The sequence below is a fragment of the Phalangium opilio genome, unplaced genomic scaffold (assembly GCF_054372755.1).
Source record: "Phalangium opilio isolate 3A_F unplaced genomic scaffold, DU_Popi_V2 ptg000209l_1, whole genome shotgun sequence".
NCBI classification, from domain to species: Eukaryota; Metazoa; Arthropoda; class Arachnida; order Opiliones; family Phalangiidae; genus Phalangium; species Phalangium opilio.
This window is the reverse complement of record NW_028324217.1, coordinates 3,348,812-3,363,137: the sequence shown is the minus strand read 5'-3', so window position 1 is coordinate 3,363,137 and position 14,326 is coordinate 3,348,812. Positions and strand designations below refer to the sequence as shown.

Sequence of the window (14,326 nt, the reverse complement as noted above, 5' to 3'; positions counted from 1 at the left end):
TCAGGTTCGAGGCCGCGTGGGAGTAGTGAAATGCTTTAATGCTCATTAGTTTAAATTCTCAACTAAATTAGCTCAAAGAGAGATAAACATTGTGTATCATGGCGCAGTTGGTAGCGCCGTTGAATGCCGGGTTCTATAAGGTCAGTCTGCGAAGATGGCCAGTATCACATGTAGGATTAGTGACCGGTGAAGTGCATGGTCAGATACAGATTTTCTATTATTTTATAGTTAGTTTTTAATTTAAATAAGATTTAGTCAGATAATCATTATCTGTATCTGCTGTTCAGTGGTTATCTCCTCCGCTTCGCACACGCAAGGCCCAGAATTCGAGACCACGTGGGTGCGGAGCATATTTTTCATGCTAATTATTTTAAATTGACAACTAAATTAAGATTCAATTTTCGTGATGGGTCAGTGTCCCAGGGTTCATACAAACCTGGAAAACAGGCAAAACTTGGAAAACTCGGGGAAATAAATATATGAAGAAAAAACTTAGTAAAATAAGCTCATCTTAATTTTATGGAGAGGACGTTTACGAACATATCGCTAGATTACTCGGGCCTTGATTGTTGTAACCCGTCCCCAAGTATTTAGTATCAGGGTAAACTCCACTTGTTCCATAGTTACTTGTATCATGACTTCTCAAAATTACATTGCAGTACAACTTGGTATGCAGCAGGTCGTACATGAAATCATTGGCCAACAGCCTTCAACATGTAGGGGACGTCGTAGGAGCACTATTCTTGGGTCATTTAGCTGACCGGTGAGTTTAGTCTACCTGCGTCCAGATGTACATGTGTTGGGATAGCTTTGGTAGTTTGGTATTTAGATTCAATGGGATCGGTTTACCGTCTTCTAGTCTGCATGGACCATTCCATAAATCACTTGAAGAGAATCCAACACACAGGGGCGGTAGGGCGTCTCCCCTCTTAGGTAACACATTCCCTTGGCGCCAACCAAGAGACAACTCTGGAACTAACGTTCTCAGCCACTAGCGGTCACATGCTACTTGGTTAACGCCAGGGAAATAACCCAAGAAGGTTGTGATCTCCTCCGCCCCTGTAAGGTTTGCTTCTCTTATGAAATTATTGGAAAGGTCTATATAGCCACCACTAACAGTTGAAAATTTTTAAACAGATATGGACGACGACGTGTTTTACTGTCTAGCATGTTTTGTGGAATTACAGCGTCATTATTAAGTCAATTCGCACCTTCATTCGAGTACATTCTAGTAGGAAAGGTTTTCTATGGCTTCTCTGGAATTGGTTTGGCCTCCGTTGGCTTTGTGTTGCGTAAGTACTTGGTGATAATCACTCAATTACAACGTTTATATAACTAATTAATTATACCTCAATTAAAAGAACAGATGCTTTTTCCTAAATATAAAAGGAATTAAATATTAAACAAATTAAAATAAATGATCTCTTATTACAATATGATAATTAGTACATTTAATTAGTCTTAAAAATAATCAAGGACTACTGCCTCGCCATCCGCCATTGGTTTAGTGCAGGCGTCTGCTAAATCGAACCCCTCTAACCCCTTGGTTGAATCCTCACAGGCTGTGAGAGGTAAGGGTAAGATAGGTTCTGGGTAGCAGACGCGGATGGCGAGGCACTAGTCCTTGATTATTTTTAATCTGACTAATTAAATGTACTAATTATCATATCGTAATAAGAGATAATTTATTTTTTATATTTAATTCCTTTTGTATTTAGAAAAGGCAGCCGTTCTTTTAAAGGTACTTGAACTTTTAGTTTAAGTGAAAATTGAAAATCTTTATACAATGAATTAAAGTCATGGAGATATGTGGCATCGAATACCGAGGAATTCTGGGAATCGCCGTTGAATTTGGATGGGTTACTTATTACGTGGCTTTACCAGGACTCTCGTGGCTTCTAAGGGACTCCAATTACTTGCAATGGATTTTCACTATATCTTACTTCTTGCTTTGCCTCATGTACTTGTACGTATTTCAATGTTTCTACCAGGAATACATACCGCTACTGGGAATCATTGTGCTCCCATGTTAATTTCTATGAATTCGGGTTTTGTGGGTATACCGGGCTTAAGAACTTACTACGCTTATTAATAATTCTGATGGCGTCTTTCTAACTGTCGTTTCATTGGTAATTGGTAACAACGCGAGTTCCTATGCGCGTAAGACGCAAGGTGCAACGCGCAGCGAGATAGGTTATTAATTCGCGAGGCGGTAAACGAGACCCGCCTAGTTAGGATAATTAGCTGTATCAGAAGAGGATAATTGAAAAAGCGTGACACTCTGTATCCCCTCTTAATATTCTTTAGTTATGTAACATGAATGATTCTTCCCGGGCGAGGGAGACAGACCCTTTTTGTTAATTTGCTCGATCCCGCTCATCAAACTTAATTAAGATGGGTATATAATTATAGCTCACCGTGCTAGGGTGAATTAACTATAACTGTTTGGTATTTACTAAATCCCAATGCAGCAATCAATTAACCAACAAACCTTGATTGTATTAATTGACGTGCTGTAACAAAATTTAATTAACACACAAGCGCACGCATGCATGCGCCTTGGCAAATAGTTAAGCAGCGCTAATAGATATAGTAATGATGAGAAATTAACTATTTACATGGCGTATGTGATTCGGTTTAGTAATTAACCTTGCTATAAAAAATGTTAATTCTGATGTTGGTTGGGATTAAAGAGTCGTGTTACAAATACGGTAACCGCTTTGTGATAGGTGGTACACTTCTCTCGAAGAGAAGAATTATATACTTCTAAAAGAACTGTTATTTTTAGCACAGTACCCGAGTCACCACGTTGGTTGCTACTTAAGAACAGACCCAAGGAAGCTATCAAAGTTATGCAAAAAGCGTTGGATATGAACAAAATGGAAATAAATAATTTAGACGAAGTTGTGGCTAAGCTGTCCTCAATCATTAAAGTGAGCTTTAGATAATTTGAAGTGCGTTGCAATTACGGAAATTTATTCAAAAGTCTATTTGCAGTTATCAGAACAAAACGTTAAGTCAAACAGCGCCATAGACTTATTTCGTACACCATCTCTGAGAAAACGAACTTTGATTCTTTACTTATATTGGTAAGAATATTCCTTGTCTTTAACTCAACGAAAAAATATATATAAGTGCTTCTAAATTCAGGGAGATGTTCTTTGGGCAATTTTGAGTCGAAAATGCAATTTCCATGACATTTTAACGTCCTGGCCAATGTTTTCTAGTTAAGATTAAATCAATATATACTGAATAACAATGCCCGTATCTCTAGAAAATCCAGAGTTATGAACCTCCAAAGTTGGGTGTAAGGCAATTCCTATGGAGGGTATGGTTGTTGTTATACTCAAAGGACATCCCCGTATATAAAGTAGAACAAGAGTTACGACTTTTACGAGCCTATAAAGTTTAGTGTAAAGCTATACCTATTAAGGGTAATTTCCTTAATTACTCGGCCCCTGTTTACTCGATCCCCACGTTTTTAGTATCGTTGGATGGGCGACAAATTGGACGATAACATACTCAAAGGACATCCCCGTATCTCTACTAGAACCAGAGTTACGAGCCTCCAAAGTTGGGTCTAATGCTATTCCTATGGAGGGGTTGTTTGTTTACGTTTTGCTTAATTACTTGGCCCCTGTTTGTCGTAGCCCAAAGTTTTTAGTATGGTTGGATGGGGGACAAATTGGACTATAACATACTCAAAGGACATCCCCCCTATGTCTAGTAGAACCAGAGTTACGAGCCTCTAAAGTTGGGTGTGACGCTATTTCTATGGCATGTTTTTGAACATTTCCCTTAATTACTCGGCCCCTGTTTGACGCAACCCCTAACCTTTGGTATAGTAGGATGGGGGACAAATTGGACCATAAAATACTCAAAGGACATCCCCCTATGTCTTGTAGAACCAGAGTTACGAGCCTCTAAAGTTGGGTGTGACGCTATTTCTGTGGCATGTTTTTGAATATTTCGCTTAATTTTTCGGCCCCTGTTTGACGCAACCCCAAACCTTTGGTATAGTAGGATGTGGGACAAATTGGACGATAACATACTCAAAGGACATCCCCGTATCTCTACTAGAACCAGAGTTACGAGCCTCCAAAGTTGGGTCTAATGCTATTCCTATGGAGGGATTGTTTGTTTACGTTTTGCCTAATTACTTGGCCGCTGTTTGTCGTAGCCCAAAGTTTTTAGTATGGTTAGATGGGGGACAAATTGCACTATTACCTATCCAAAGAACATCCCCTTGTCTCTAGTAGAAACAGAGTTACGAGCCTGCAAAGTATAGTCGAAAGCTATTCCTATGGAGGGGTTTGATTGTTTACGTTTTGCTTAATTACTCGGCCCCTGTTTGTCGTAGCCCTACGTTTTTAGTATGGTTAGATGGGGGACAAATTGCACTATAACATATCCGAAGGACATCCCCGTGTCTCTAGTAGAAACAGAGTTACGAGCCTGCAAAGTATAGTCTAAAGCTATTCCTATGGCGGGGTTTGTTTGAACACGTTTTCCTTAATTACTCTGCCTGTTTTCTCGGTCACCAATAATAACATCTCTGTAGTGTAGTGGTTAACACATCCGCCTTACACCCGGAAGGCCATAGGTTCAAAACCGCGAAGTTTTTTTTTTTTTTTGCTTGGGATATCTAAAGACCTTTATAATTATCCGACCATTTAAGTCAAGGTGACATTATTTACATTCCCGTATCTCTGGTAGAACCAGAGTTACGAGCCTGCAAAGAATAGTCTAATGCTATTCCTATGGAGGGGTTGTTTGTTTACGTTTTGCTTAATTACTTGGCCCCTGTTTGTCGTAGCCCAAAGTTTTTAGTATGGTTAGATGGGGGACAAATAGCACTATAACTTGCTCAAAGGACATCCCCGTATCTCTACTAGAACCAGAGTTACGAGCCTCCAAAATTGGGTCAAATGCTTTTCCTATGGAGGGGTTGTTCGTTTACGTTTTGCTTAATTACTTGGCCCATGTTTGTCGTAGCCCAAAGTTTTTAGTATGGAAAGATGGGGGACAAATTGCACTATAACTTACTCAAAGGACATCCCCGAATCTCTACTAGAACCAGAGTTACGAGCCTCCAAAATTAAGTCAAACGCTTTTCCTATGGAGGGGCTGTTTGTTTACGTTTTGCTTAATTACTTGGCCCATGTTTGTCGTAGCCCTAAGTTTTTAGTATGGTTAGATGGGGGACAAATTGCACTATTACATATCCAAAGAACATCCCCTTGTCTCTAGTAGAAACAGAGTTACGAGCCTGCAAAGTATAGTCGAAAGCTATTCCTATGGAGGGGTTTGATTGTTTACGTTTTGCTTAATTACTCGGCCCCTGTTTGTCGTAGCCCTACGTTTTTAGTACGGTTAGATGGGGGACAAATTGCACTATAACATATCCGAAGGACATCCCCGTGTCTCTAGTAGAAACAGAGTTACGAGCCTGCAAAGTATAGTCTAAAGCTATTCCAATGGCAAGGTTTGTTAAAACACGTTTTCCTTAATTACTCGGCCTGTTTTCTCGGTCACCAATAATAACATGTCTGTAGTTTAGTGGTTAACACATCCGCCTCACACCCGGAAGGCCATAGGTTCGAAACCGCGATGTTTTTTTTTTCTTTTTTTTTTCTTGGGATATCTAAAGACCTTTATAATTATCCGAACATTTAAGTCAAGGTGACATTATTTACATTCCCGTATCTCTGGTAGAACCAGAGTTACGAGCCTCCAAAGTTGGGTCTAATGCTATTCCTATGGAGGGGTTGTTTGTTTACGTTTTGCTTAATTACTTGGCCCCTGTTTGTCGTAGCCCAAAGTTTATAGTATGGTTAGATGGGGGACAAATAGCACTATAACTTGCTCAAAGGACATCCCCGTATCTCTACTAGAACCAGAGTTACGAGCCTCCAGTATTGGGTCAAATGCTTTTCCTATGGAGGGGTTGTTCGTTTACGTTTTGCTTAATTACTTGGCCCATGTTTATCGTAGCCCAAAGTTTTTAGTATGGTTAGATTGGGGACAAATTGCACTATAACTTACTCAAAGGACATCCCGGTATCTCTACTAGAAACAGAGTTACGAGCCTCCAAAATTGGGTCAAACGCTTTTCCTATGGAGGGGTTGTTTGTTTACGTTTTGCTTAATTACTTGGCCCATGTTTGTCGTAGCCCTACGTTTTTAGTATGGTTAGATGGGGGACAAATTGCACTATAACATACTTAAAGGACATCCCCGTATCTCTACTAGAACCAGAGTTACGAGCCTCCAAAATTGGGTCTTATGCTATTCCTATGGCGGGGTTTGATCGTTTACGTTTTCCTTAATTACTCTCACTGTTTTCTTGATCACCAATAAGAACAAATCTGTAGTGTAGTGGTTAACACATCCGCCTTACACCCGGAAGGCCACAGGATCGAAACCGCGAAGTTTTTTTTTCTTTTTTTTTTTTTGCTTGGGATATGTAAAGACCTTTATAATTATCCGAACATTTGTGTCAAGGTGACATTATTTACATTCCCGTATTTCATTCTCTGGTAGAACCAGAGTTACGAGCCTCCAGAATTTAGTGTAATGCTATTCGACGGACGGGGTTGTTTGTTTACGTTTTGCATAATTACTCGGCACCTGTTTGTCGTATCCCTAAGTTTTTTGTATGGTTAGATGGGGGACAAATTGCACTATTACATATCCAAAGGACATCCCCTTGTCTCTAGTAGAAACAGAGTTACGAGCCTGCAAAGTATGGTCTAAAGCTATTCCTATGGAGGGGTTTGATTGTTTACGTTTTGCTTAATTACTCGGCCCCTGTTTGTCGTAGCCCTACGTTTTTAGTATGGTTAGATGGGGGACAAATTGTACTATAACATAGCCAAAGGACATCCCCGTATCTCTAGTAGAAACAGAGTTACGAGCCTGCAAAGTATAGTCTAAAGCTATTCCTAGGGCAAGGTTTGTTTAAACACGTTTTCCTTAATTACTCAGCCTGTTTTCTCGGTCACCAATAATAACATATCTGTAGTTTAGTGGTTAACACATCCGCCTCACACCCGGAAGGCCATAGGTTCGAAACCGCGATGTTTTTTTTTTCTTTTTTTTTTCTTGGGATATCTAAAGACCTTTATAATTATCCGAACATTTAAGTCAAGGTGACATTATTTACATTCCCGTATCTCTGGTAGAACAATAAACAAACGCTTTTCCTATGGAGGGGTTGTTCGTTTACGTTTTGCTTAATTACTTGGCCCATGTTTGTCGTAGCCCAAAGTTTATAGTATGGTTAGATGGGGGACAAATAGCACTATAACTTGCTCAAAGGACATCCCCGTATCTCTACTAGAACCAGAGTTACGAGCCTCCAGTATTGGGTCAAATGCTTTTCCTATGGAGGGGTTGTTCGTTTACGTTTTGCTTAATTACTTGGCCCATGTTTATCGTAGCCCAAAGTTTTTAGTATGGTTAGATTGGGGACAAATTGCACTATAACTTACTCAAAGGACATCCCGGTATCTCTACTAGAAACAGAGTTACGAGCCTCCAAAATTGGGTCAAACGCTTTTCCTATGGAGGGGTTGTTTGTTTACGTTTTGCTTAATTACTTGGCCCATGTTTGTCGTAGCCCTACGTTTTTAGTATGGTTAGATGGGGGACAAATTGCACTATAACATACTTAAAGGACATCCCCGTATCTCTACTAGAACCAGAGTTACGAGCCTCCAAAATTGGGTCTTATGCTATTCCTATGGCGGGGTTTGATCGTTTACGTTTTCCTTAATTACTCTCACTGTTTTCTTGATCACCAATAAGAACAAATCTGTAGTGTAGTGGTTAACACATCCGCCTTACACCCGGAAGGCCACAGGATCGAAACCGCGAAGTTTTTTTTTCTTTTTTTTTTTTTGCTTGGGATATGTAAAGACCTTTATAATTATCCGAACATTTGTGTCAAGGTGACATTATTTACATTCCCGTATTTCATTCTCTGGTAGAACCAGAGTTACGAGCCTCCAGAATTTAGTGTAATGCTATTCGACGGACGGGGTTGTTTGTTTACGTTTTGCATAATTACTCGGCACCTGTTTGTCGTATCCCTAAGTTTTTTGTATGGTTAGATGGGGGACAAATTGCACTATTACATATCCAAAGGACATCCCCTTGTCTCTAGTAGAAACAGAGTTACGAGCCTGCAAAGTATGGTCTAAAGCTATTCCTATGGAGGGGTTTGATTGTTTACGTTTTGCTTAATTACTCGGCCCCTGTTTGTCGTAGCCCTACGTTTTTAGTATGGTTAGATGGGGGACAAATTGTACTATAACATAGCCAAAGGACATCCCCGTATCTCTAGTAGAAACAGAGTTACGAGCCTGCAAAGTATAGTCTAAAGCTATTCCTAGGGCAAGGTTTGTTTAAACACGTTTTCCTTAATTACTCAGCCTGTTTTCTCGGTCACCAATAATAACATATCTGTAGTTTAGTGGTTAACACATCCGCCTCACACCCGGAAGGCCATAGGTTCGAAACCGCGATGTTTTTTTTTTCTTTTTTTTTTCTTGGGATATCTAAAGACCTTTATAATTATCCGAACATTTAAGTCAAGGTGACATTATTTACATTCCCGTATCTCTGGTAGAACAATAAACAAACGCTTTTCCTATGGAGGGGTTGTTCGTTTACGTTTTGCTTAATTACTTGGCCCATGTTTGTCGTAGCCCAAAGTTTTTAGTATGGTTAGATGGGGGACAAATAGCACTATAACTTGCTCAAAGGACATCCCGGTATCTCTACTAGAACCAGAGTTACGAGCCTCCAAAATTGGGTCAAACGCTTTTCCTATGGAGGGGTTGTTTGTTTACGTTTTGCTTAATTACTTGGCCCATGTTTGTCGTAGCCCTACGTTTTTAGTATGGTTAGATGGGGGACAAATTGCAATATAACATACTTAAAGGACATCGCCGTATCTTTACTAGAACCAGAGTTACGAGTCTCCAAAGTTGGGTCTAATGCTATTCCTAAGGAAGGAGTTGTTTGTTTACATTTTCCTTAATTACTCGGCCTTGTATTCTCGGTCACCCATAATATCATATCTGTAGTGTAGTGGTTAACACATCCGCCTCACTCCCGGAAGGCCACAGGTTCGAAACCGGGAAGTTTTTTTTTTTCGATTGGGATATGTAAAGACCTTTATAATAATCCGAACATTTGTGTCAAGGTCACATTATTTACATCCCCGTATCTCTGGTAGAACCAGAGTTCCGAGCCCCCAAAATTAAGTTTAATGCATTTCCTATGGAGGGGTTTGTTTCATTACGTTTTGCTTAAGTACTCGGCCCCTGTTTGTCGTAGCCCAAAGTTTTTAGTATGGTTAGGTGGGGGACAAATTGGGCTATAACATACTCAAAGGACATCCCCGTATCTCTAGTAGAAAAAGAGTTACGAGCCTGCAAAGTTTATTTTCAAAAACCAAAAGTAACCTCCTAACAATAAGTGAGACAAAAAATAAGTTGACGACGATATTGAGGTAGCCTCAAGTTTAAAGTATCCTTGTATGGGGAGCAAAGAGTACTATAACATATCCAAAGGAGATCCCCGTATCTCTTATAGAACGAGAGTTATGAGCCTACAAAGTTCAGTGTTAAAATCATAAGTAATATAATAACAATAAGTGAGACGATACCATACGTTGACGAACATTTTGCTTAATATCTCGGCCCCTTTTTGTCGTAGCCATATGTTCTTAGTATGGTTGGATGGGGGACAAATTGGACTATAACATACTCAAAGGACATCCCCCCATGTCTAGTAGAACCAGAGTTACGAGCCTCTAAAGCTGGGTGTGACGTAGCCCAAAGTTTTTAGTATGGTTAGGTGGGGGACAAATTGGGCTATAACATACTCAAAGGACATCCCCGTATCTCTAGTAGAAAAAGAGTTACGAGCCTGCAAAATTTATTTTCAAAAACCAAAAGTAACCTCCTAACAATAAGTGAGACAAAAAATAAGTTGACGACGATATTGAGGTAGCCTCAAGTTTAAAGTATCCTTGTATGGGGAGCAAAGAGTACTATAACATATCCAAAGGAGATCCCCGTATCTCTTATAGAACGAGAGTTATGAGCCTACAAAGTTCAGTGTTAAAATCATAAGTAATATAATAACAATAAGTGAGACGATACCATACGTTGACGAACATTTTGCTTAATATCTCGGCCCCTGTTTGTCGTAGCCATATGTTCTTAGTATGGTTGGATGGGGGACAAATTGGACTATAACATACTCAAAGGACATCCCCCCATGTCTAGTAGAACCAGAGTTACGAGCCTCTAAAGCTGGGTGTGACGCTATTTCTATGGCTTGTTTTTGAACATTTCCCTTAATTACTCGGCCCCTGTTTGACGCAATCCCTAACCTTTGGTATAGTAGGATGGGGGACAAATTGGACCATAAAATACTCAAAGGACATCCCTCTATGTCTAGTAGAACCAGAGTTACGAGTCTCTAAAGTTGGGTGTGACGCTATTTCTATGGCATGTTTTTGAATATTTCGCTTAATTTTTCGGCCCCAGTTTGACGCAGCCCCAAACCTTTGGTATAGTAGGATGGGGGACAAATTGGACGATAACATACTCAAAGGACATCCCCGTATCCCTACTAGAACCAGAGTAACGAGCCTCCAAAGTTGGGTCTAATGCTATTCCTATGGAGGGGTTGTTCGTTTACGTTTTGCTTAATTACTTGGCCCATGTTTGTCGTAGCCCAAAGATTTTAGTATGGTTAGATGGGGGACAAATTGCACTATAACTTACTCAAAGGACATCCCCGTATCTCTACTAGAACCAGAGTTACAAGCCTCCAAAATTGGGTCAAACGCTTTTCCTATGGAGGGGTTGTTTGTTTACGTTTTGCTTAATTACTTGGCCCATGTTTGTCGTAGCCCAAAGATTTTAGTATGGTTAGATGGGGGACAAATTGCACTATAACATACTCAAAGGACATCGCCGTATCTCTACTAGAACCAGAGTTACGAGTCTCCAAAGTTGGGTCTAATGCTATTCCTAAGGAAGGAGTTGTTTGTTTACATTTTCCTTAATTACTCAGCCTGTTTTCTCGGTCACCAATAATAACATATCTGTAGTTTAGTGGTGAACACATCCGCCTCGCACCCGGAAGGCTATCGGTTCGAAACCGCGATGTTTTTTTTTCTTTTTTTTTCTTGGGATATCTAAAGACCTTTATAATTATCCGAACATTTAAGTCAAGGTGACATTTTTTACATTCCCGTATCTCTGGTAGAACCAGAGTTACGAGCCTCCAAAGTTGGGTCTAATGCTATTCCTATGGAGGGGTTGTTTGTTTACGTTTTGCTTAATTACTTGGCCCCTGTTTGTCGTAGCCCAAAGTTTTTAGTATGGTTAGATGGGGGACAAATAGCACTATAACTTGCTCAAAGGACATCCCGGTATCTCTACTAGAACCAGAGTTACGAGCCTCCAAAATTGGGTCAAACGCTTTTCCTATGGAGGGGTTGTTTGTTTACGTTTTGCTTAATTACTTGGCCCATGTTTGTCGTAGCCCTACGTTTTTAGTATGGTTAGATGGGGGACAAATTGCACTATAACATACTCAAAGGACATCGCCGTATCTCTACTAGAACCAGAGTTACGAGTCTCCAAAGTTGGGTCTAATGCTATTCCTAAGGAAGGAGTTGTTTGTTTACATTTTCCTTAATTACTCGGCCTTGTATTCTCGGTCACCCATAATATCATATCTGTAGTGTAGTGGTTAACACATCCGCCTCACACCCGGAAGGCCATAGGTTCAAAACCGCGATGTTTTTTTTTTCTTTTTTTTTTCTTGGGATATCTAAAGACCTTTATAATTATCCGAACATTTAAGTCAAGGTGACATTTTTTACATTCCCGTATCTCTGGTAGAACCAGAGTTACGAGCCTCCATAGTTGGGTCTAATGCTATTCCTATGGAGGGGTTGTTTGTTTACGTTTTGCTTAAGTACTCGGCCCCTGTTTGTCGTAGCCCAAAGTTTTTAGTATGGTTAGGTGGGGGACAAATTGGGCTATAACATACTCAAAGGACATCCCCGTATCTCTAGTAGAAAAAGAGTTACGAGCCTGCAAAGTTTATTTTCAAAAACCAAACGTAACCTCCTAACAATAAGTGAGACAAAAAATAAGTTGACGACGATATTGAGGTAGCCTCAAGTTTAAAGTATCCTTGTATGGGGAGCAAAGAGTACTATAACATATCCAAAGGAGATCCCCGTATCCCTTATAGAACGAGAGTTATGAGCCTACAAAGTTCAGTGTTAAAATCATAAGTAATATAATAACAATAAGTGAGACGATACCATACGTTGACGAACATTTTGCTTAATATCTCGGCCCCTGTTTGTCGTAGCCATATGTTCTTAGTATGGTTGGATGGGGGACAAATTGGACTATAAAATACTCAAAGGACATCCCCCCATGTCTAGTAGAACCAGAGTTACGAGCCTCTAAAGTTGGGTGTGACGCTATTTCTATGGCTTGTTTTTGAACATTTCCCTTAATTACTCGGCCCCTGTTTGACGCAACCCCTAACCTTTGGTATAGTAGGATGGGGGACAAATTGGACCATAAAATACTCAAAGGACATCCCCCTATGTCTAGTAGAACCAGAGTTACGAGTCTCTAAAGTTGGGTGTGACGCTATTTCTATGGCATGTTTTTGAATATTTCGCTTAATTTTTCGGCCCCAGTTTGACGCAGCCCCAAACCATTGGTATAGTAGGATGGGGGACAAATTGGACGAAAACATACTCAAAGGACATCCCCGTATCTCTACTAGAACCAGAGTTACGAGCCTCCAAAGTTGGGTCTAATGCTATTCCTATGGAGGGGTTGTTTGTTTACGTTTTGCTTAATTACTTGGCCCCTGTTTGTCGTAGCCCAAAGTTTTTAGTATGGTTAGATGGGGGACAAATAGCACTATAACTTGCTCAAGGGACATCCCCGTATCTATACTAGAACCAGAGTTACGAGCCTCCAAAGTTGGGTCTAAAGCTATTCCTATGGAGGGATTGTTTGTTTACGTTTTGCTTAATTACTTGGCCCCTGTTTGTTGTAGCCCAAAGTTTTTAGTATGGTTAGATGGGGGACAAATAGCACTATAACTTGCTCAAAGGACATCCCCGTATCTCTACTAGAACCAGAGTTACGAGCCTCCAAAATTGGGTCTAATGCTATTCCTATGGCGGGGTTTGATTGTTTACATTTCCTTAACTACTCTGCCTGTTTTCTTGATAACCAACAAGCACAAATCTGTAGTGTAGTTGTTAACACATCCGCCTCACACCCGGAAGGCCACAGGATCGAAACCGCGAAGTTTTTTTTTCTTTTTTTTTTTTTTGCTTGGGATATGTAAAGACCTTTATAATTATCCGAACACTTGTGTCAAGGTGACATTATTTACATTCCCGTATCTCATTCTCTGGTAGAATCAGAGTTACGAGCCTCCAGAATTTAGTGTAATGCTATTCGACGGACGGGGTTGTTTGTTTACGTTTTGCATAATTACTCGGCACCGGTTTGTCGTATCCCCAAGTTTTTTGTATGGTTAGATGGGGGACAAATTGCACTATTACATATCCAAAGGACATCCCCTTGTCTCTAGTAGAAACAGAGTTACGAGCCTGCAAAGTATGGTCTAAAGCTATTCCTATGGAGGGGTTTGATTGTTTACGTTTTGCTTAATTACTCGGCCCCTGTTTGTCGTAGCCCTACGTTTTTAGTATGGTTAGATGGGGGACAAACTGTACTATAACATAGCCAAAGGACATCCCCGTATCTCAACTAGAACCAGAGTTACGAGCCTCCAAAATTGGGTCTAATGCTATTCCTATGGCAGGGTTTGATTGTTTACGTTTACCTTAATTACTCAGCCTGTTTTCTGGATCACCAATAAGAACAAATCTGTAGTGTAGTGGTTAACACATCCGCCTTACACCCGGAAGGCCATAGGTTCGAAACCACGATGTTTTTTTTTCTTTTTTTTTTGCTTGGGATATCTAAAGACCTTTAAAATTATCCGAACATTTAAGTCAAGGTGACATTATTTACATTCCCGTATCTCTGGTAGAACCAGAGTTACGAGCCTCCAAAGTTGGGTCTAATGCTATTCCTATGGAGGGGTTGTTTGTTTACGTTTTGCTTAATTACTTGGCCCCTGTTTGTCGTAGCCCAAAGTTTTAAGTATGGTTAGATGGGGGACAAATAGCACTATAACTTGCTCAAAGGACATCCCCGTATCTCTACTAGAACCAGAGTTACGA

The 14,326-nt window shown here is 40.2% G+C and overlaps 2 protein-coding genes across 2 annotated transcripts in view; one reads left to right on the top strand and one right to left on the bottom strand.

Annotated features, from left to right (window-relative positions):
• PGAP1 (GPI inositol-deacylase) overlaps positions 1 to 14,326 on the bottom strand; it is a 116,517-nt gene that overhangs the window by 73,215 nt on the left and 28,976 nt on the right. The window lies entirely within an intron of this gene.
• The window catches only part of LOC149618412 (organic cation transporter protein-like), a 42,902-nt gene that overhangs the window by 837 nt on the left and 27,739 nt on the right, over positions 1 to 14,326 (top strand). Inside the window, exons 2-6 of the mRNA XM_089855748.1 lie at positions 660 to 763; positions 1,138 to 1,292; positions 1,798 to 1,966; positions 2,789 to 2,933; positions 2,998 to 3,089. Of these exons, the coding sequence (XP_089711874.1) occupies positions 660 to 763; positions 1,138 to 1,292; positions 1,798 to 1,966; positions 2,789 to 2,933; positions 2,998 to 3,089 (665 nt within the window). The remainder of the gene's footprint in view (positions 1 to 659; positions 764 to 1,137; positions 1,293 to 1,797; positions 1,967 to 2,788; positions 2,934 to 2,997; positions 3,090 to 14,326) is intronic.